The sequence below is a fragment of the Populus trichocarpa genome, unplaced genomic scaffold, assembly GCF_000002775.5.
Source record: "Populus trichocarpa isolate Nisqually-1 unplaced genomic scaffold, P.trichocarpa_v4.1 scaffold_780, whole genome shotgun sequence".
NCBI lineage: Eukaryota > Viridiplantae > Streptophyta > Magnoliopsida > Malpighiales > Salicaceae > Populus > Populus trichocarpa.
Genome location: NW_026291146.1, coordinates 595 through 22,775, shown reverse-complemented (window position 1 = coordinate 22,775; position 22,181 = coordinate 595). Strand labels below are relative to the sequence as shown.

General features: G+C 34.0%; 2 protein-coding genes and 1 pseudogene across 2 annotated transcripts; all 3 read right to left on the bottom strand.

Annotated features, from left to right (window-relative positions):
• Positions 1-479: 479 nt before the first annotated feature.
• On the bottom strand, positions 480-2,974 carry LOC127904871 (probable glycosyltransferase At3g42180). The gene is made up of 4 exons (XM_052449901.1): positions 2,291-2,974; positions 2,022-2,173; positions 1,413-1,776; positions 480-1,314 (listed from the first exon to the last, which is right to left on the bottom strand). Exons 1-4 carry the CDS (start codon positions 2,513-2,515, stop codon positions 652-654), a joined length of 1,404 nt encoding a protein of 467 aa, XP_052305861.1. The 5' UTR covers positions 2,516-2,974; the 3' UTR covers positions 480-651.
• A 155-nt stretch (positions 2,975-3,129) lies between these two features.
• On the bottom strand, positions 3,130-6,385 carry LOC112324906 (heptahelical transmembrane protein 1-like). Its single transcript, XM_024589548.2, has 4 exons — positions 5,824-6,385; positions 5,567-5,659; positions 3,962-4,019; positions 3,130-3,876 (listed from the first exon to the last, which is right to left on the bottom strand). The coding sequence occupies exons 1-4, from the start codon at positions 6,120-6,122 to the stop codon at positions 3,193-3,195; spliced, it is 1,134 nt and encodes a 377-aa protein (XP_024445316.2). The 5' UTR covers positions 6,123-6,385; the 3' UTR covers positions 3,130-3,192.
• A 4,438-nt stretch (positions 6,386-10,823) lies between these two features.
• On the bottom strand, positions 10,824-18,398 carry LOC127904867 (probable sucrose-phosphate synthase 1; annotated as a pseudogene).
• Between the last annotated feature and the right edge of the window lie 3,783 nt (positions 18,399-22,181).

The following is a 22,181-nucleotide window of genomic DNA, read 5'->3' as shown; positions in this document are numbered from 1 at the left end:
CTCGTTTAGGCATCATTCTTGTGATTTAAGGTTTGACTTTAATCGGCAAGGGCCACTAATTAAATGCCTCACATGCTACGGTCTTATAGATGGTTGCAATAATTCTATTTGAAAATTTGCATAATTTCTAAATTAAAAATATAGTTCCAAAGGTGCATTGGGTGGTTTAAGAAATTATTTTTATGATAGAATATTATCAAGCTAGTTAATAATAATTAATTATAAGATGTAATAACCTTGATAAATGTTAACCATAGTTATTGTTGATTTCTATGTGAGGCCCATTAATTGTACAATGTAATATAAAAAATAAATTTGTATTATTTTTAATCATTATACATGCAACATCATTTTCAACTAAATATATTATGATATGTTTTTTATTCAAATAACTATTTCAACCATACATATATTTTACCTTAACTAAGTAAAAATGATTTTTTCATAATGATTTTTTAAAAAAATTATAACCACAAAAATTATCATAATATCATCATCATTGGAATTTCATGCCTGGAATAGTGAAGCATACATTTAGGTAATGGGATTCACTAAGGTGAAAAATAGACTATTTGCAACCTTATTTTTGTAAATGCAAATGAATGTTTCAACCAAAATTTGAGGAAGAAGCAGGTAAAATGAACAGTTTGATCAGTCTGACAACCTAAAATTCAACCTCCGAAGCCACAACGAGTGAAGCACCATGTGGATAACATCAAATGGTTTAGCTGGTCGGTTGAGCACAAAATGCCTCTGAACTCTCTTGACTCTTTCATGCATTCTCAAGTACTTGCTGTTAGAAATTCTTTGCAGGATCATCTTGATTTCTGGTATCTTCTCAACTGGGATCTGTACTGAGAATTGACTCCAATTAAGGACATCACTAAACGGTAATGAATAGTTGTTAGAAATGATCACAGGCACACATCCTTGATAAATTGCTTCCACGACTCTAGGGCTTGCCACTTCAAATCCACTAGGGCACAAGCAAAACTTGCTTTGACCCATTAGTCTTGTGTAATTCTTGCCCTTTGGAAGCAGCTCATGGACTTGAACTTCGTTATCTTTGTTCTTCCAATGCTTGAATAAGACCTGCCTGATATACCCATGAGCCCTACCTTCAAAAAATGCTAGAATTGGGCGGTTGTTTGGAGCCTGCCCCATATGGGTTGTACCAAGGCCTGAAAAGGGAAGGTAAATCTCCGGTAAAAGGACATCTCTTGGTGGCCGGAACCCTGTAGAGATGTTGGCATTGCAGAGGACTCTAATGAATTTGTTGAAGAGCTCAGAATTGGCGATTGATACATCAGGTGCCTGAAATGAGAACACGACGGTGCGAGTGTTTTAGCTTAGGAGAATGTGCTACAGGAAAGTCACCCCAAACCATAATGGTGCAGGAGTATTATGCTTACCCAATCATGACATGAAACCATAAAATGATCAGCACCGTTACTTCTATTCCAGTAAGGATACTTCTTGGCAACAATGTGAACGTAATCCGTCACAACCCGGCGGAGGCGATCACGAGAGTAATCCGCCGCCGCCGTGATCGGCAAGTAGATGAAGTGCACAATAGAAGCTACACTAACGGGGAGGAAGAATACATGGGCCTCATCGGGATCTTGGGCCCTGAATGGGCTCCCCTTGCTTTCGACCTCATCGATGAAATGGCCCTCAATGGAATAGATGTTGTTTAAAGGGCCATCATGGACCAATGGCCTCTCTCCTTCCTTGTAGGGCCACACCTTGAATCTCTTCACCATCTCTATATGGCTCCTGTTAATATACCGAAAGGCAATCAGGCAAAAGATGGTCAATTGTCCCTGCTTTTCCTAAAAGAAACGAAAGATGAAAAAAGAATTTTAATTTACCCTTTAATAATTTTCTAATTTTATAGCCATAGAGATACTTCAATCGATCTTGATCTATTGAATGTGGCACAAATACCATTTCAAGAAATATTTTAGAAGTGCAATGCCTAACATTCAAGAGAAAATTTAAAGCTTCCTTGGAGACTCAACTGATGAAAAGCATGGGAGTTCCAGTATACTGATCCTTTGGGGATGAAGGTCTCTTTCTTGTGTGATGTGTAGTTCTTCGAACGAATAGCTTCTTGAATAGCTGCACGAGCCTTAGATAAACCCTCTTCTACTCTCTCCAGGCTACTCCTTTTCTATTCACAGAAAATGTGAAGTGAAAATGTCAAGAAAAAATGATCACAAAAACCAACCAGCAAGGGTTTGAACACTAACATGCACATAAAGCTATAAAAACTTTCAACACTACTCACTTTTTGAGTCTTGGGCTCATCTTCATTGCTTGTATTAATGGAGGTTGAAGCAAATGCATCCAGTACTGGTGCTTCTAGTGGTGTTGTTGAGCTGTTGGCTTTAATGGGATTGAAAGAAGAGAAGAGTAGGGTGAGATGGTGCTGACCACCCAAGGGAAAGAGAAGGAGGAGAAAAAGAAAAGCTGGAAGTATTAAGCATAATTTGTCCAAGTTAAAGACTGCCATGGCTTACTAATTAGCTTCTATTCCTAGAATTCTCTGCTTTCACTCTTCTTTATTACAAAGATGGAAAAACATAATCACTATTTGCCATGCAATTCTTTTGTAGAAACTTTAGGCTAGTAGAAAACATCAGGGCTTGTGAATTGAAGATGGTCATGCAGTGGAAATTAAGTCTATACAAGTGTTGCAGGTCCTGCAAATTATGGCATTGAAGTACAGTAAAAATACGACCTTGACCCGAGAGTTATTGGGAATGTACCCAGTTAACCTTGATTGAATAATTTAATTGTTTTTCCTGTAATAATTTCTCTTCGAACATGATTATTTTGATTCAACTTGTAATGGAGGCACCTAACTTCAAGGTGAAGTATGTGTATTGTGTAATGAAGGACTTCGACTACCCAAAAGGCCTTATATTTTATAGACAAGGAGCCTATTAAAGAAGGGATTCCTATGAATTTCTGGAATTTGGAGCTGATACGAGTCTTGGACCACTAACTTTCTTGAGCTTGCTGTCCTTCGATTCATGCACCACGTCAAATGTCCAAATAAGGGCAGAAATTTTGGATTCACTCAGCTACTTTGTCTTATCTGGTAGAGCAGTTCAAGAGATTGGATTTATCAGAGGAAATTACAATTCCAAAACATTCAACATACACATTAATCTTGATTCATACATATTATAGGTTTACTTCACATCCCACAAGATCACGATACTCCAAGAATAAAAGTGTGGCACCATAATGAGCCAATGCTCCCAATACCACAAAAACATGAAAAATCTGATGACTGTGTCCTGTTAGGTCGAACAGTCCAGGCTTCAACCTCTCTGGAAACCTACTTACATACAACCCGGTTCCAGTCAAGTAAAATATAGCCATGGCAAACTCATAAGCTACAATGGTATCACGCTTGGGATTGCTCCAATTGGCAATTACAGAATGTACTGCAGGGATAAGGCCGAATAATCCCATGGAAGCGAACAGCATGGCTCTAAAAGCACGAAATTTTCCGGTAGATAGCGGTGGAGAAAGTAGTGTCACGATAGTGAACATTCCCATTACTGTGATACCACCAAGGTAGATAAATTGCCAATGTGGTTCACATTGGAAGATATAATACATTGGAGGAAAAAAAGAGGTGATGATCATTATAACAATGCCGACATAGTCCATTCGCAGCAACAGAATGTTCAAGCTGTGTGAATGACAAGAAAAGAGGTGGCAAACGCTACTTGACAGGAGGCAGAACATAGAGCCACCTAAGAATACATAGAATGGCCACCGGGTTGCAGGCATTCCTAATGATGAAACATCCGTTTTCATAGGTAAATTGTGGCCCAGATCAAGCAGTTCTGTTGTCCCCTGCAACAATTTTTGGAGTTAATTTGAAATTAATTCACAACTGGAGTAGAGGAATGTGTCTCTAATGTAATATGAGGCAACTTACCAAGTAGAAATCCTTTGAATCATTAGAAACATTTCTTTGTGCACTAGTAATAATTGACCTGAAAACAATATTGTAAGGCTAGCAATTTCAATTGCAAATGGAGATGATTTAAAGGAACACAAGTTTTCCTGCATTTTACTTGGACAATAATATTTCTTGATTTCCTGAGATGAAAAAATGACAATAATATAACAGAAATTTTCTTCAAAAAAGAACCCATACACATAAATTTTCACAAATATTTATCTTAAGAAATTTAAGCAAACCCTAACAGCTACAATTCCTCTTACCAGTCATGCATTGGCTCAAACACAAATAAATAAAAATTGTGAGCACAATAAAAAAAAAACAGCCACCAATCTTCAATTTTCCAAGAAAATAAAGCAAACAAGAAAAAAAAGAGTGAAGATATAAAAACATGCTCATTCACTCTGACTTCTATATATTCAGAATTAGAATGTTGATTAACCACAGAACTACAGGATATCACCACAGAATCAGAATCAATGGAGGACTCCATGTTGGTGTCCTGCTAGTGGTCTAGTAGTGTGCGGATTATCTCTACGCACTTTTGCTTTCAAACCAACAAACCAAACTTCTTCTACAATAAAAAAGAGGAGCATTAGTAAAAATATATAAGATGGAAGTAGGTGAATTTTGTAGTTGTAGCAGTAAAGTCTGCCTTCAAAGTTTTATATACTGATGTAAGCCATGATTCTCTCTTTGCTTAAAAACACCAGACTTTTAAAACTTTTATCGTAAGAAAATATATATATATTCGTTCGATGGTTGATAAATTCTTTGTTTTTAATAAATAAAAGTTTCAAAAGTATGGTGTTTTAAGCAAAGGGAGAATCATATTCTTAAAGCTGAGGGATGAGAATCTTTTTTCTGAAAATTCATAGATCTTGGAGCGTAAGGTTTCAGATATTAACATCACCGAGTAAAAGTGAAGCAAAAACTTTGGAAGTTGTAACATCAAAACTGAATCTTTCCCACGTTAATGTCTAGCAAAAGTGAAAAACTGGAAGTTGTAAACTCAGAACTGAATCAAAGTTTGAAAAACCATGGCATACATCAGTGTATAATAAAATTTTCAAGGCAGCCCTTACTGCTACAAGCCTACAACTATAAAATTCACTTACTTCCATCCTATATATTTTTACTTATGCTATCTTTTTTATTGCAGGAGAGGTTTGGTTCGTGGGTTTGAAAGCAAAAATGTGTGGTGATGACCACTCGCAGGACACTAACATGGAGTCCTCCAATGATTCATTAATTTTCCTTTCTACCCCTTTATTGCCTTTTCCACTTTGGCTTATTTCCAAATAGTTGTTTAATTAAGGTTTAGTGGGTTTAATTAGAACTGACTACCAATTTTCAAGGTCTCAAATAAATTAGTAATTGCTATTAAAAAAAAGTAGAGAAAAATCAAAGAAAAGGGAATCAAAATGAAGTAATTATAAAATTTCTTCCAATCCCTTCTTTATTACAAGAAGAATGGAGAGTTCATATAACATTCTTGGATTTTTCTTTATAATTAGTAATTGGTTATACAATGTTTTCATATTGAAAAAAAAATGAAAGATTTCCAAAACAAATTACCAGGTAAACAAGCCAAGTAGATCAGCAACCTGAGGCACTTGCATTAAATTTGCCACAGTCAACCCCACAAACAAGAAGAAACCAAGAAGGTGCCTGCGAATATATAATTAAATTAAAACCCAGAAATTATTTCAATTATAAAACAATTAAACCCCAGAAAAATCCATTAAAAAAACTAATCACTACTAATTAACACTATAATCAAGCTCAAAACTGGCCCTCAAAATCAGAAAATAATAATAATAATAATTACTTACGTCCAGACATTGAGAGTTTCATTATGCCAACGAAAAACGCTAAAGAGAGCTTTTTTGAGAGGCCAATCTGCTCTGTAGTAACTCAAGATGAACTCATTGTCCTTCATGTACTCTGGCAGCTCCCAAAACGACACTAAATCACACGTTTTCTTACCTTTGCTTTGACTCTCATCATCTTTCTTCATCTTCTTGATTGCTCCACTGCTTTTGCAAGAATCAAGCACTACTGCAGCTTCTTTCTTCTGGGTTTGATCCATATTTTCCCTCCCTTTCCTCTTCAAGACCCTCAACCCACTCATGAAGTCTTCAATCTTGAGAGGAGCACTTACAATTCGATCTTAAACATGTCTCTCTTGCGGATTTTTTAGCTTGAGGGTCTTGTTTGGTTAATATATAAAGGCTTGTCTGTGTCTTTTCTCCTATCTATCTGTGTCTTTGCGTTCTCTCTTTGAATCAACACAACTGCACCATCCAACTGCAGCATTTAATTATAGAAACTCTCTCTCTCGTTTGGTGTTAGAATTGCATGCAATGCAGTTTTATTAATCGTACACGTTGCTGGGATACTAATAAATCTGTATAAATGATAGCATATGAAAAATTGTGAGCTCACCTACCTCGTGGGCCTCTGTATTTTCGTTCAAGTTCTTACATCGATAATAATTATTTTTTTTACTTCATTGGATTTACGTGTTCGAGTAAAATTAAATTTATTTTTAATTAATTTTAAATGTACATTTCACACTGATTGATTCAAGAGGATTTAAAAAGTTTTCTTAATACCAACTCTAAGATTTGAATATAAAAAATCAAAGAATGAAGTAAATCCTTGATTAAATCTCTCGGATATTATAAATTATAAATCATTTAAAGTAAGGCTGATGGGATCATCAATCTTTAGTTGATTCAACGTTTAATCAGTAACACAAGGAATCTACCTGCTACCTACTTACTACTTCAACTAAACCTTCATTTTTAAGGGAAAGATAAATTAATATTTGAATTCAATTTCAATTTTGAATTTGAAGTTTAAATAATATCTTAATTAAATAATATTCATAGTTTAAAAATATTAATTTACAGGGGTTTAAAGTTACGGACATGAGAGTTTAAGATTTGAGATAATAATAACAGTTGTTTTTTAAGTGTTTTTTATTTTTAAATGTATTAAAATAATATTATTTTTTAAATTTTATTTTTAACATCAGCATATCAAAACAATTCAAAAACATTTAAAAAAATCATTTGAAGTAAACAAAAATTAAAATTCTTTAATTAATGTTAATTTTTTTCATGATTTATTATATCATTTTTAAATTAATTTTATTAGGCGTGGATATCATCTTTTCGTTCTTTAATTGAAAATTTTCTACGTATCCATGTTTTTTTTTTCTTAACATGGATACACCTATTAATTAGTATTTAACTAAAATTGTGTGTACAGTGCAAAAAAAATTAAGTCATTATCAAAAATATTAATTAGTTGATCGAGTCACTTGATATTCACTACGAGACAAGATTTTTAGGTGGACAGCAGCATTACCTAATTAATGTACAGACGTGTTTATGAAAGCATGAAAGAGGATATTATAAAGTTGGAACCTTTATTAGTAATTTTTAAAAATATTTTTAATTGAAAGTATATTAAAATGATTTTTTTATAATATTTCTATTTTCTATATTAGTATATTAAAATTATAAAAAAAATATTTAAAAAAATATTAATTTAATATTTTTTCAAGTAAAAAATAACTTTAAAAACAAAAACCACTGCAATATAAAAAACAATATTATAGAAATTAAAATAACATAATTTTCTTTTTAAATCAAATCATGTCTTATTATATTTTGAATAGATCAATTAAGTCGTGTTGATTTTGACTAGATTAACTCCCACTTATTTTATTATAAAAAACTTAAATTAGATTTTGAGTTGATAGATTAAACTAACATATCAAACCATGTTAAATAACACTAAACTTACCGATCATATAACTTTTTGTGTGGGGAAACAGTTTGAGTGTTACTTCAGTTATGGTGACTATGACATTGTTTGAAAACACGGTTAAAACTGTGTTTTTTAAAAATTTAAATTTATTTTTGTTTAAAATTAATTTTTTATGTTTTTAGATAGTTTTGATGTGTTAATGTCAAAAATAATATTTTTTTTAAAAAAATATTATTTTAATACATTTCCGAATCTAATAAAATTAAACTATAACTGCTAACACACTTTCAAACACTCTACGTCATTTCCTGACTTTTGGGCAAAGAGAAGCTATAAATGTGTGTCATTCATATGAATATGTTTTTGATTGTTAGGCTTAGGTAAGACCATATTAGGCAACCCATCTCACCGGCATAGATAGTTAGCTCACCTCTGGACTCATATTTGTTCATTTCATTGCCCAGACGGCACTCCAAACTAATTAACTATAAACAATCACTTTCTTGCCTTAATCCTTGGCTTGTAAAGATAGACAAGTCTCACTTAAGCCTTGTCTAATTTTATTTATTTATTTATTTTTTATTTTTTATTTTTTTAATGAATCATGCATCTTTAGCCCTCTCAAGTTTTCCCATCTTCCTACGCATTAATTTTGTTTTTTGAACCCAAATATTGTTGCAACCTACGAGACTTGGGGTTCATGTAGAAACATATTTTAACTTTTTTGTCGAACATGGTAAGCTTTATTTCGGACAAATATTCACAATAAATGTCTTTCTTGTTTAAATTTTAATTGAATTTGGATGGGAGAAGATCATGTTTCTTTAGTTTAGGCGTTTGAGGGTAACTTTGGAAATACAATAGCTTTTATTTATTGATATTTTTAAAAAATATATTTATTTATTTTTTAAAAATATTTTTTTAAATATTTTAAAATGCTGGTATCGAAAAAAAAATAATCTAAGAGGTCAAACGTCTAGAATTCCGGTTGTGTGAAGGAATTGGAATTTGAAAGACGTGGTGGTGTTGGTTAGTGGTTAGATTGATTATTGCCCATCTCTTTCATGCGTTTAAGGGGCGACTTATCCGATGATGAAAGTGACGAAAGAAGGCCTCGTAGTAGGCGTTGAAAGTACGGTTTATTTTTGTGATTTAAAAATATTTTATTTTATTTTATTTTTTTATTTAAAATTAATAATTTTTTAGTGTTTTTATATCATTTTAATATGCTAATATTAAAAATATTTTTTAAAAAAATATTTTTTTTATTTTAATATATTTTAAAATAAAAAATACAATAAAAAAATAACAACCACGCACCGAAGCATTTAAAAAAATTAATATATTAATTTTTTAAAAAATTAATATATTAAAAAAAATTATTTCTTATTTCAATATATTTTAAAATAAAAAATACTCTAAAAAAAATAACTACCACACTCGGAAGCATTTAAAAAAGCCTTGCAAGCAAGACCAAGGGGTAAATACTTCACCGGTGCAAGTTTCCATCTTTCGGTGTGGTGGCAATTTAGGAAATGACCCATTAACCAGGCCCTTCTTCCAGCTTCCGCCATCTGTTGGGTTAACCCACATGGGTGAAATTTCAACTCTTAACTTTATGAGAGAACATTTGACCAACCCGTTGATAGAAGAGTATTAACTTTAAAATTATATTTTTTTTATTTTTAAAAAATCATTTTAAAATCAGTATATATATCAAAACGATTTAAAATATATAAAAAAATTAATTTTTAACAAATAAAAAATTAATCTTTTTAAAAACACGAGTTAGCCCGTATTTTTAAATGCTCTCTTAAATTCAAACAAGGAAGCTCTAAATTTTTTTTATCTAGATGGCAGCCAAGTTACATTAAAAATTAAAACTTCAATAAAGCCACCCCCACCAAACTATTATTACAAAAATAATTATTATAAAAATACCAAAACACCCTTTGTCATTGATGAAGAAGACTTAGCTTTTTAGGAATGATTTAGACATTTAACTACGAATATGAAATCAAAAGGACAAAAACATTCCTTATAGTGCACCGGCTTTAGAAGTTTTGATTTCAGGGGTAATGAGGTAATTTTACTTTGCATAACACACTATAAAAACCTGATCGATTCTCGTAGGGTGTTTGAAAATATAATAGCGATTGTTTTTTAAAGTGTTTTTTTAAAAAAATATATCAAAATAATATATATTTTTAATTTATTTTTGATATTAACACATTAAAATGATACAAAAACATAAAAAAAAAATTTTAAAAAAATTTGAATTTTTGCAAACAGTTTGGGATGAACTCCCAAACAGGGACAAAATACAAAAAAATACTTTAAAACAATATTTAGAGCCTGAGCCTGCTTGATTTTGCTTTTCACTTTTGAAAAAAAGTAAAATTTTATTTTTTTTTTTCTTCTTTCAATTAATATTAAAAATAAATTATAAAAATAAAAAATATTATTTTAATATATTTTAAAATAAAAATATTTTAAAAAACAAATACAGATTAGCAGAAAAATACTTTGCACGTGATCGACTTTTCTCAGCACATTTTGGAGTCTGACTTACTTTTCAAGAACACGACTTCTTTTGGCACATCGTGCCTAACAAGATAAGCTTGCCTGTCCTTCATCCACGTTAGAGGGTGAGAGCACAGATTTCTGTCAGCGTCCTGCAGCCCGACAAATAGTGAGTTTCCAGCCTCACTTCAGATTTGACTACGCCTGTGTACACTTCAGGCAAGACTACGCATTCATACTGGCACATCTACCAACTAATACACGAAACAGAGGAATCTCTCTATGATCCATCAGCATGCTTCGGCAAATCTACTGTTTAATACACAAACATCAGCAATCTCTTTCTCTATTCATTGTGTTGTCTAGCTTTCCAATTCTTAGCTACTGTACCAATTCCAGAATTGTCATCCAATTTTTCCTTCTTAACAAAAGCTCCTTTCACCATCGATTGGAAAAACTGGCTGGATATCATAACAACAAAAGCAGGAAACAGTATACTGTTATACTCCCATTTAAGACAAGACTGCACTTTTATGAAGGGCACTGGCAGAGAAGTATATGTATTAGCTTTTGAGATAATATATACTGGCGTCCGCTGGCTCTTGTAGAGACCAGGCCAAAGGTACATGCGACTGTGTTCTTCTATTGAAACTCGGGATATAATAGGAGCAGCATAGGTTTGACTTTACAAGGGAATTAACAAATTGGAAACGACCAAGCTGATTTGAGGTGTCACGATGAAACCCACAAACAAGCTTCTAAAGCATTCAAAATCATGAGAACGCTTATGAGTTGCTTGCCATGAGAGCAACCAGGCAAAGACTTGTGATAGGAGCCACATACCAAAGCTCTTGAACAAGTTTGAACCAAGAAGAATGACACTTTTAACTCTTGAGACATCCTAATTGTTCCAAGGAACTCCTGATAGCAGAGCTTTCTTCGGCTGCTTGAACAACATTTGGGCTCTCTAATGGCATGATGTCTGAGAGAGGGTAGCTTCGGTTCGAATGGATTTGGCTGCTTGCACTGCTACAGACTCCTTTCAATATTACACTTTTGTGCAGCCCACCAAGCAATCCTTCATAATCTGTGTCACCACATTCTCCAACAAAAACGACCATACTTGCCAATTCCACTCCCCATCGAACATATAGGTACCTGAAGTATAATTTCGAGTCATAAAATTTCAAAAATTATCATGAAGAGGAAAAGAAAAGATTTTGAGTTCGAAGTTCAATCAGGCATGCAAAGCAAGAAAGAAACAAAACCTCAAATGCATTATAAAAATGGTTATATAAATTCTCAACAGCAGCTCCCAATTTTGGGGCTACATTGCTTTTTCTGTGTGCCTAAGGTTCATTTACCATCCAAATTGCTATATGCAGTTTCTTCATACTTCAAATGAAAATCAATATTATGTAAAACATATATTCACAAAACACCCTACCTGAGGGCTTGGGAACGGGAAGCCAATACTGGAATTACATTTATCCTGGTCCCATTTTGGCAATAAATAGCATGGCAACGGAGAGCCTGAATTCTCAGAACCTTTTGGAGCTCCTTAACTGGTGGAACCTGCAAAAGACATGATATAACTCAATGCATGTATATACCATTGTACTGCAATTCTTAATGTAAAAATAATCCAGGCGCCTACGAAACAAAGTCTAAACAAATAAATTCACCCTTAATTCCAAACAGTAAGAAGTCACTGTAGAGAAGAAAAGTACCGATCCTGGCTTTTTCACTGTAAAAGCATAACAATAGTCAGTAGAAAGTTGTTCGGCTGAAGATACAATCCGTTCCGCATCCTCAGCCTTCTTATCAATAACTGAAGATGACCAGCGAAACAGAGTCTTCCTCAGCCCTTCTCCACCCCAACGGTATTCAATGTGTGAGTGATAATAAAAGTCAATGACAAAGGGACCATCCTCTGGATTGGGAGTTGAATAGTAGAGGTCACTACCACTGTTGCAAATAAAAGCATCAAAATCACTGGGGCTAAACCCCCCTGAGGCCAGAAAGGAGCATATCTCAGATATGGCCAAGGACGTTGACAATATAAACCCTATAGAACCTTCCACCCGTTCCTTTTCAACAGCCTCAAAAATTTTTCTGGTGGCTTCAGCAAGACTGGCAAAATTATCAAAGTCCACTGCAACAACAAAGATTTGTTTCCTCCTTCTCAATGATGGAAACTTACCAGAACTGCTGTTATGGTCAACAGCCTTTCGTGTGTCCTTTACAACACCCTTGGACCATGCCAATACAGCATTCTCTATTTTACTCTTCTTATCAGCAGCATTTCCTTCAGATCCTAGAGAACTATCATTTCCACTACCTCCAGTCTTTTCCCCATCCAATGAGAACCTTAAGTTCAAAGATAAATCCTGTATATCTCTCAAGGAATCACCAGGAGAATCTGTGTCGGAAGTATCAGCTCCATCATCACTTTTTTGCCATTGTGGATGCCTTGGTTTGCAACCGGCTATTTTGGAAAGATAAGCCTTGCAATGCTCTGGCCATGAAAAATGGTGAATGTTCTTCAAACCATTCTGACGGCATTTTGCCCAAAGATGCTTTTCAGCAACAAGCTTTAGAAGAGCATCAGCAATGGACTGCTGATCATGAGGATCAACAAGGAGACCATTGTCAAGTACCTGAGGAAATGTTTACAATCAATACTGGAAGATTTATGCACACAAGCTCATTCACACACGAGCAATATCTTTGTTTTTCTTTATGAGCATGCATACCCGGTGTATGTCTACTGGGCCTCCATTTTTGGTGGCAACCATAGGCAATCCATGAGCTGCTGCCTGCTCAGCAAAAATTCTCGGTCTTAAATAATAAATAATAAATAATCATCAAGAAAAACACTTCATCAGATCAAGAAGAGGCACCTCAATTAAAGTAAGTCCAAATGGCTCAATGAAAGCCGGATTGATGAAAACACCCTGCGCAAAGTTCCAGACGGTTTTTACATATCTAACAACATATACCAACCTCTATTTGTATTTGGAAACAGAAATTGAGGAACAGAGGAACCCGCCTATGTCATGCAGCTGAAGTATGATAGATAATGGAAATTACATCTGATAATGGACCAAAATACAGCAACCAAACACCAAACGAGCATGATAAGATACCCAACCTCACAGGTATACCAGACAAACCACATGAAACTAAGATGCTCGATACGCTTTACAGAAATTTAGATTAGCATCGTAAAAGTTTTGTTAATCATATTTGGATGGATAATCAATTATAAATCGTACTACACTAGCTAAGAATTAGATGTTATTAGGAGAGCCCCCATCCAGTTATCTACAATGTCAAACACCGGAGAAAAATTGCACTACTGTAAATTAAGTCTCGGCAGTTCAAAAATACATGAAAACTGCAAAACATGGGACACTCATGAAGATGCTTGGTATGCTTTACTGAGATTTAGACTAGCATCATAAAATTTCTGTTAATCATAATTGCATGTTGAGTCAATTATACAGTTGCACTAAACTAGATAACTATAAGGTGTTGCTAGGAGAGCCATCAGTAAATCATTTTGCAACATGAAACACCAAAGCATAATTCCATTCTTCTACATGAAATCTCAGTTTGTTAAGAGACAGTTGTAAAATGCAGAACACGGGTCACTCATGGAGAAGTCTGAAAGGATCAAAAGAAAAGAAGATATGAGGAAAGGCCAGAGTAAGCTGAATGCTAGATAATGGAGTGGATTATCACCTATTTTATGATTTTTTCATCTCGAGCTCAGGTAATCAAGTCATTTTTTATTTTAATCTGGTAAAATCCAAGGCATACCTTTGTCTTTGCTGCTAGTCGATAAATGTCAGGAACATCAGACTGCTTGTGATGTTTAGGGTATGCGACTTGCCCATACAGATCATACTTGTCAATAAGCTTAAGCACAGAAAGAAGGACAGAAGCACTTGTGCTGGACATTTCATCTATTCCATCTCGATTGCCCATAATTAGAGTCTGTAAAGTGAAGTGCAGAGGGAATAAAAAAGATAGAATGACCTCAACAGAAAGTAAATTCAACTAAGCAGCAATGGAGAACATGTTTGCACCAAACAAGTCTTCTTAGGAAACTTAACATACAAGGTTAGCAAGCTCTCTCAATGGCCGACATTCTCCAAATGCTTTGACCAAAGTTGTGATGTTCTTTTTGGGATCTGGTCTTGCAAGGGCAAGTATCATAGGCTTGTGAGAATTGGTAAAGAAGCGCATGATCTGCAGCATAGCAAGTGTCGAACTAAAATCAATTTTCCAATTACAAGAGCGTAGAAAAGGGTAAAATTAAACATACTGTCCATCCATAACCAAAAATTAAAACCTCTATCCATATCGATGGATGAGAAGAGGGATGGTCTTCATTTCCTTCTATTTCGCCATCCATATCACCATCCTGGGGAACAATGTGATGAAACTCCATTCCAGGAGGAATTATCTGCAGAGCACAGCAAGTTATTAATGCATTTTCCCTTCACTAGAATTTTTTTTTGTTATGGTGCCTCCTGGAACAGGACAAGAACAGGAAACATGAACATTTAGCAAAGATTGGGTGCATCCTACCACATGTTCCAGCAGTGATTCCCAACCATGTCCCTTGGAAAAACTTAGAAAACTAAACACTAGTCAAAATCTCGTGCTTAGTGCCATGCTGCATTATGTTTAATGGGCAACACATCAAGCTTTCAGTGTCCCAAGTTGACATATACAACCACTAGCATCATTGTTTAAGATGTAGATTAATAAACCTACATATTCAATTGATCTGGAGTGTGAATCACATTAAAACCACCCTGACCTAGCGGAGATTCATGAGCCAGGCACTAGGGCAGAGCAAGCTTACTTGGCTTCTGGTACTGTAATTGCTACTGAGAAGCAAGGAACTTTAATGAAACCCCAATCAGGAAAAAAAGATGTACTTACAGCCATGCGGGGCATGAACCTTCCGTAACAACTCACGTTACGCCTGATTCTTGCTCGCAGTTTACGCTCAAGTATAGGATCAAAACCATCATACAAGCGCCATTGCTCCTCTATCTCTTGTCTAGTGCTAGTTATGACTATCTCTGAAACATCAAGTGATAACTCCTCTGCCTCTATCCGACGCATTATCTTGTATGTTGAGTTGATCTCGTCCCTCGAGAGACGGCCTTGTTTAAGTAGCTGCTCTAATTTATCCCGACCAAGTGAGTGACCAGTAAAAAGCATGGGGACATTTAAAGCACCAGATAGAAGAGCAGCAGAATCGCCTGCATCAGCATAGTGCCCATGGATGGCAACAGGCCAGACAGGCTTCCCCCCACCAATTTGCTCTCCTAGGCTTTTGGACATCCGAATTATGTGGTTAAGTGCGCCATCTACAAACTCAGGGATGTGAGGCCACAGAAGTTCCTTCGGTATATATTTATCCTTCGGTCCAAAAGGTATGCGGACAATATAAGCGCCGCTGCTCTCTCCCATCTCATCCAAGAAATCTTCATTTCTTATATTCAACATCTCTGTGGGTTCACCATAGCTCCAATCTACATCCGGAGCTGATACTTGTCTAGTTAACAAATCAACTCGATACACTCCTGGCATTGAGGCCAAAGCCCTTGCAAGTTCCACTACATATTTAACCTAATAGAAAAAAAATCAAAGATCATTGGTTATCTATTCCTGCAGCTATGAAGCTATCCTATAACCAATAAATGTGAGTGAGAGCCACATATATCCAGACCAAAACTTTCACAAAAATATTACCTGACCACCAGTATCAGAATCGCGGCCAAGCTCCATGTTATCACCTCGTAATAGACCATGAAGGCTGCACGAATACTACTTGTTAAATATGTTAAATGATCAGCATGCACATTAATCATGCAGTAAATACTAGTGTCATGATCTGCACAAATACAATATCCTATCAATTTCTCTTCAGCAGCTAGGGAAATGTAAAACTCCATTCATTATATTGTAATAAACAATTCTGCACCGGCTAAATTCCTTAACAGTCCTCTTCACAAGCACATTCAAGTGTGATAGAGAACTAAAGTTTAGTCCATGCCTTATTAATATAATGTATAGTTTTTTTCCTTTCTGCTGATTAACCCAAGCCTCCATTGCATCAACAGAATTGATTCTAGGCAGTCCTGCCCCGGACGCTATCACCGTGGGCTGATAGATCTCCAACTGTATCTCCTTTCTCTCCCTCTGATAAGTCTTCAGACATATCAGCCACTGCTTCTCTGCGTCCTCTTTCACGCTCAAGACGACGTTTAGCATTTCTTTGGGCCAGATCTCCCTCAAGCTACGACACAAAATACTATAGTCAATCATTCAGCTCAAAACAAAATGAACCTCAAGCCAGAATATGGCATGTTCTCCTATGCATTGAGAATTTAAAAAATCCAAAGAAAAAAGAAAAGTAGTGTATTGTTCATTGAAAATCTAGACAGTTAGATGTTAAACACTATCCATTCAGACAATTACCCCCTCACACTTCTTAAAAAGGAAAAAGAATGGCCAAAAAATAATCTATTTCAGCACATTTCAAGTATCAACAAGAGAATTTATTACCAGGAGTTAACACTTTAAATATTAAACTATATCTCGAAAAAATCATTTATTGAAAGCTAACCGCATCACATGTGACAATTTTTTTTTTTTTTTTTGGGGAACAAGAGCATACAAATTACCATGTGATTGATCATCTTCTCCACAATGTCCTGTGCCAATTGTGTCTTCCAAGTGAAAATACAAACCTACCCATTAACTAACACTGACTTGTGATCGAACAACCAATTCAAGATTAATCCAATTTAAGAAAAATAGTCAACCCCACACGCTCTCATCCCCTCCAAAAATATCCATCCAATCAAGTTCACAACTTTCCAACATAAGAAATTCCACTTAACTCAAGCTTGCAAGCCACGCCCACTACCATTTCCACTGCCAAATATCAAATTGTAATGAAATCAAGTAAACAGCTACAATAATCTATTTCGGAAACTGTCAACTATCCACAAGAAAATTTATTACCAAAGAGTTTACACTTTGCACATTTCTACCATATCTCAACAAAATCATTTCTCGAAAGCTAACCACATAGGTAGTGACAATTTTTTGGTATGAGAACATACACGTTACCATATGATCATCGTCTCCAAAAAGGTCTTCTGCCACGTGTTGCTATCGCAAATAGACAAAGCCAAACCAAATTAACTAACAATAACTTGTGATCAAACAAAGAATTCAAGATTAATCCCATTTAAGAACAATAACCAGATCCCCACACCCCCCCAGCCCCTCCAAAAATCTCCATCCAATCAAGTTCTCACAACTTTCAAACATTAAAAAATTCCAGTCAACACTCAAATCAACACAAACACATCGTCTAAGCTTCCAATAAGCTACACCCACTTACATTTCCAAAAAGAAACATCAAATATCAAATCTTAAACCAAATCAAGAAAAACAACTAAAAGGGCCATTAAACTAATCTAAAAAAACACTAAGCAACAACAGAATCAACCTGTTTCTTTTGCCGAGCCAAGTTCCAAATCCTCCAGCACATATTCTCCAACCTCGTATTCCTCTCTTGAGGACTCCTCGTCGCCTGAGCCTATACCGAACAGTATTCAGAAAACACAACCAGAATCACACTCATGCATGCAAAAAAAACACCAACAAAAACACAAAGAAACATAATACAAACATACTCGAACCCAGGAGCGATAAAGATCGGTCTCATCAAATCCAGAAACAACTTCTTCAACAAAGTAACGAGTTGGGCTAAACCTGCCTCTTTCTCTAAGCAAAAGAGAAGATTTTTTGTCATCTAGGCCAGGACCAACATCAAGAATTGCTTCAAGATAGCTGTTTATCCAATCATTCCCTGCCATTTTTATTTACCAGACCACCAGCAGCAGCAGAAGGAGAGCTGTTTGTCTGTGGTTTTACTTGTACGATTAGAACAGTGTTAACGGTAAGATAGCTTATTTAGAGAGAGACAGAGAGGGAAGGAAATGGAGAGAGTGAACTAGGGAGGGAGGATTTTCTCCTTGTTTGTACTGTACGAGATTTTTCTGCCTCCAAGATATTTTTTTATTTAATGTTCTTTAAAGAAAAAGGAAAAGTAAAGAATACTATATTAATATATATCAATAATTAATTGTTTTTTAAAATTGATCATGTAAATTTTATTATTGAAATAATTGATAATCAAGATCTTTATATCACAATAATTTCTTTTCTTTGTCGGATTTACATATCCTAGGACAATAACGTTCCTTTCTTTCCACCCATTTATGGCAGTACGTATCATTGGACGACGAGATTTTCACAAACAAAACAGGATTCTTACAAGTAAGATAGCAACAGCATGTGCATGATGTCACCTTGCTCATAGAGTGGAGAATATTTTATTTTTCTGTCAAATAAAAAAAAATTGTTTCTTTGTAGGAGAAAATACCTTCACTTTGATCTGTGAAAACAAAAATTGATATTTTGCGAAAAAAAAACAAAAAAAAATGTTTATGTTTACAAGATTCAAGTGATGGAAAATAAAACTTGAAGATGTGGAACGAAAAGGTTGAAGAAATGGGGTGCGAGCCACGATAAAGCGTGCTGTCATGTCATGCACAAAAGTCCAAAGAAAAGCTTGAGGTGGTGATCAATGGCGGCAGTCATCTACTATTAGAAACGGAATCATTCTGGTATTATGCTTGGGATGTGTTTTACTATTACGTGACTGACCGACTGTTTGTGAACAGAGATGTATATTTCATTTCTGGTCACATTTTGACGACTTCCGTCTATACATTGATCTATTTATTTATGATTAATAATAATAATAAATATGAATAGTAAATTCACTTAGTGTATGAATCTAGCGTACAAGAAGATGAGCGGATCTACCATTAAACCTTAATTTATTACATGAAACGCAGCAGGCACGACCAGTCCTAAACTATTTCATATGTGCAATGTCATAACCTACAATCAGACAAAAAAAAATCATAAAACAATTGCTCCAGTCATTCTCAATTCTCAGTCATTATTAATTAATTATTATAATAATATTCATGGCTCAACACCCATCACATCTGTTTGTAGACATTGTTTTCCATTTTTATAGGAACTTTGAGCTGTTGCCCATTGAAGTATTTGCATATTATCATGGCATTTTTATAGGAATTTCTAATGTAGTCGAAGAACATATCAATATTATGAATGTGTTTTATTAGATTATATTTTTTTAATTGAAAATGTGAAAAATACTATTTATACTTAATTAATAAATTTTAAAAATAAATGAAGTGGTAAATAATGAGAAAATTATTAATTATAACTAAATATAACTAAATATTAACGTGTTGAGTTAATATTTATAAGAGGAAAAAAAATTAGCATGCGTATATTTAACGCCAAACTTAATTTTTAATTTATGTTTTTTTATTTTAGATATTAACATTTTCGTGTCGGGTAGTTTAAGTCTAAGCGCTTGTCCAACAAACCCGGCACAAGAAATTTAATATGAGGTAAATGATATATTATTTTAAAATAAATACACTTAAGATGAGCTAAATGATATGTAATCTATGTTATCTAAAATAATATTATTTAGAAAAAAAAAAAAAACAATGTTTTTTTCACCAAGCCGTCCTAGAATGACCCTCTTAATTGATCCTAAAAAACAACAAAAAAAAAAATTATTCATGTCATCGACTGAAATCAATATTATTGATAAAGACAAAAAAAAAAAGAAAAGAAATTACCATTTCTTACAGAATTGATTATGAGAAAAGATTTCTCAAAAATATACGCAATTGATTTCCAGATATTTTTCTGCACCCGGTATTGGTTGGATGAGGAGCTTGTCATCTACTTATCCTTGAATTTATCTTCAAAGGACGGACTTTATTGTGGAGCTCTCGTTACCTACTACGATGGTGCTAGGATTTCTGTACATCGGCTTCTTCTGATTTCCACACGTTGTTGAGCTCAAAATAAAATTATTTTAGTAATTGTAGTTTAAAATATTTTTTATTTAAAGATATATTAAAATATTTTTTTTTAATATTAATACAAATTAAAAACATACAAAATTAATTTTTTAAAAAAATTCAACCACGTTAACGCTTTAGTCAACCACGAGACAAAAAGTAATTGCTGGCAATGGTTGGATTTAGTGCCGATACGTGGTTCATTATGGTCCCTGAATGTATCAGCCTACCATGTAGCCAGCATTATGTGTGGCTAAATTAAACGAATTATCCATAATATTTATAGAAAATAATTTGAAATTAACTTGATTAAATAATTTCTTGATTTTTATTAGAAAATTTTGATTATTTTTTTCAAAAAAAAAAGTCTAAAAGCTTGTCATAGTCGAACTAAAAAATATATAAATTAAATCAAACTTACTTAATTTTTAAAAATATAAAATTAAATTGATCTGCTTGATCTGGTTACTTGGTTTCGTCCATTTTATTTTTTGTTTGGATGAATTTTATCAAAATTAAACTGTTTGAATCGAGCACTCAAAAATATATTCAAGGAAAACTATAACATATATGATAAATGGACCGTCACTCTCAATACAACGCTATCCTTCTTCTTTTTTCAAATTTTCTATAAAAAAATGTAAGAAAACATTCTAAATATTTGTCTGCAAAGGAATTTTGGGTTCCATGCTTCATGTATATATAAAGCATGTTCAATAAAACTGCTTTTTGGGAAGCATGATTAGGAGACATGTTTCATGGATCCTGGACCTTCGATTGCTGGGCCTCCATAAGCCTAGCTCAATGCAACCATCCTAGGCCTCCATGGTTTCAACCATCCTAGCCTCCATAAGCCCAGCTCAATGCAACCATCCTAGCCTCCATAAACCCTTCTTGTTTCGCCAACGAAGTATTGAAATAAAAAATTAAAAATATAGCTGATTAGATTAAAATTCTAATTACAGTGTGTTTGGAGGGGAGGTATTTTTTTTTTAAAAAAAAAAGTATAACATCTGTTAAGCTGCTTGTGTGTTTGGATCGGAGGTATGGTGATTTTTTTTTAAAGTACAAACCGTACCTTTAAAAATTAAAAATACATGTTTTTTATGTGGGCCTCAAAAAAATAAAACTAAAACTACCACCAAACCAAACACTCTGTCATGTTTTCCAACCATATTCATGTGAGTCCCACAAAAAAAAACGAAAGCTACTTCCTATCCAAACACACACCCGGAGACCCAATCTGGTAGTTTTAAAAAAAAATTATCAAAATAATGCTATTGAATACATTATATTTTTTTTAAAAAAAATTTTATATCAACTGGATCGATATGAATTCAGGTTTTAAAGCTATGCTATAGGTTGCATCATGAGAATTGTTAGCTTCATTCGTGATTAATTTAATTTAACTTCCCAAATTCGGTTCACCAATCACCATCGAGGAATTTTAAATGATTTTTGGAAACCCAAATCAGTCAAAATTCATTAATTGATTATTCATTGCAATTGATGGGGTTGGTGTCCGTATAGATCACTCAATACCTGTATGATTAAACATAAAATTATATAATGATAAGGAGGTTTAATTTCTTTTTTATTTCCTCAGTCTAAACCTTAACACAGCATTAAGAATATTTTAATGTACGAGATTGATATAAAAAAAATTGAATCATTTAAATAAGCAAATTCCATTGTGCTTTGCTGGACTTGCTCTCGGTCAACTGTTATTAGAAATATTATAATCCGGTCCAGATTTTTTTGTTTATGGATCAAATGTTAGCCCATTGGACCAGTTTTTTCTTCATAATAAAAAAATAAAATTGGATTGAGACCAACTTGTTCTCTATCAAAAATATTTAATGTTA

Bases quoted from the DNA above. Each gene is read 5' to 3' on its own strand.
- LOC127904871 (XM_052449901.1), bottom strand. From the start codon at position 2,515: ATGGCAGTCTTTAACTTGGACAAATTATGCTTAATACTTCCAGCTTTT. The intron at 2,174-2,290 runs GTGAGTAGTGTT...TTCTGTGAATAG, and splicing joins ATGAGCCCAAGACTCAAAAA to AAAAGGAGTAGCCTGGAGAG. The intron at 1,777-2,021 runs GTTGAGTCTCCA...GTATATTAACAG, and splicing joins AACTCCCATGCTTTTCATCA to GAGCCATATAGAGATGGTGA.
- LOC112324906 (XM_024589548.2), bottom strand. From the start codon at position 6,122: ATGAGTGGGTTGAGGGTCTTGAAGAGGAAAGGGAGGGAAAATATGGAT. The intron at 5,660-5,823 runs GTAAGTAATTAT...ATATATTCGCAG, and splicing joins GAAACTCTCAATGTCTGGAC to GCACCTTCTTGGTTTCTTCT. The intron at 4,020-5,566 runs GTAATTTGTTTT...TATTGTTTTCAG, and splicing joins CTACTTGGCTTGTTTACCTG to GTCAATTATTACTAGTGCAC.